This window comes from Orycteropus afer, unplaced genomic scaffold (genome assembly GCF_000298275.1).
Source record: "Orycteropus afer afer isolate SDZICR_OR568_19922 unplaced genomic scaffold, OryAfe1.0 scaffold00018, whole genome shotgun sequence".
Lineage (NCBI taxonomy): Eukaryota > Metazoa > Chordata > Mammalia > Tubulidentata > Orycteropodidae > Orycteropus > Orycteropus afer.
In genome coordinates, this window is record NW_006921605.1 from 4,676,350 (window position 1) to 4,677,077 (window position 728).

General features: G+C 62.5%; 1 protein-coding gene across 1 annotated transcript in view; it reads right to left on the bottom strand.

The window, feature by feature from the left end:
• Positions 1-728, bottom strand: part of TMC8 (transmembrane channel like 8) — a 16,051-nt gene that overhangs the window by 9,026 nt on the left and 6,297 nt on the right. The window contains exon 9 of the mRNA XM_007959844.1: positions 84-142. Coding sequence (XP_007958035.1) covers positions 84-142 — 59 coding nt within the window. The remainder of the gene's footprint in view (positions 1-83; positions 143-728) is intronic.

The following is a 728-nucleotide window of genomic DNA, read 5'->3' on the forward strand; positions in this document are numbered from 1 at the left end:
AAGGAAGCTGCTCCCTTGTAAGTCCCCTTGTTAACATGGGGTCGCCTTGTCCTCCAGCACCTGTCAACGTCTGGCCCACTCACACGACGTAGTACGTGACAGACAGCTGTCCTGCACACCTAGTGAATGCAGGGCCCCACCACTGGGGGCGCGAGGGGAGCTCGTGTCCGAACCGGCCCCCAGCGAGGGTCGCAAGCTGGTGCCTTAGAGCCCGACCCCCACAGGTGCCAGTTCTGGCTCTGTTGTGTCCTGGCCGCCTGCCCTACAATCCCGGGTTGCAAAAACGGGCCTGCACCTCCGAATGGCCGGCGCTGGGCCCAGACTGGTGACAGTCGTTGGAGGGACGGTCCCAAGTTGCCATCAAGTCAACTCTGACTCATGGCGATCCCTGTGTGAGTGGAGCTGAGCTCCGGGAGGCTTTCAGACTGTGACCTTTGGTACCAGACTGCTGAGTGCTTCACCCCGGAAGCCTGCGGGTGGGTTTGAACTCCCAGCCTTACGGTTAGTAGCTGAGTGCCTAACACTTCGCACCACTCAGGGACCCCTCTTTGGAGGTGGGGCCCCTGTCCTGAGGCTGTGTGTTCTAGAAGTTTCCACCCACTGCCCCTCTGGCCTGGTGGAGAAGGAGAGCAGTCTCCCAGCTCGGGGACCCCGGGTGCCAGGCTCATCTGTGCCCCCGGCCCTCTCTCCTCCCCGCCTCCTTCCCCTAACTGTCCGCTGTCACCCCC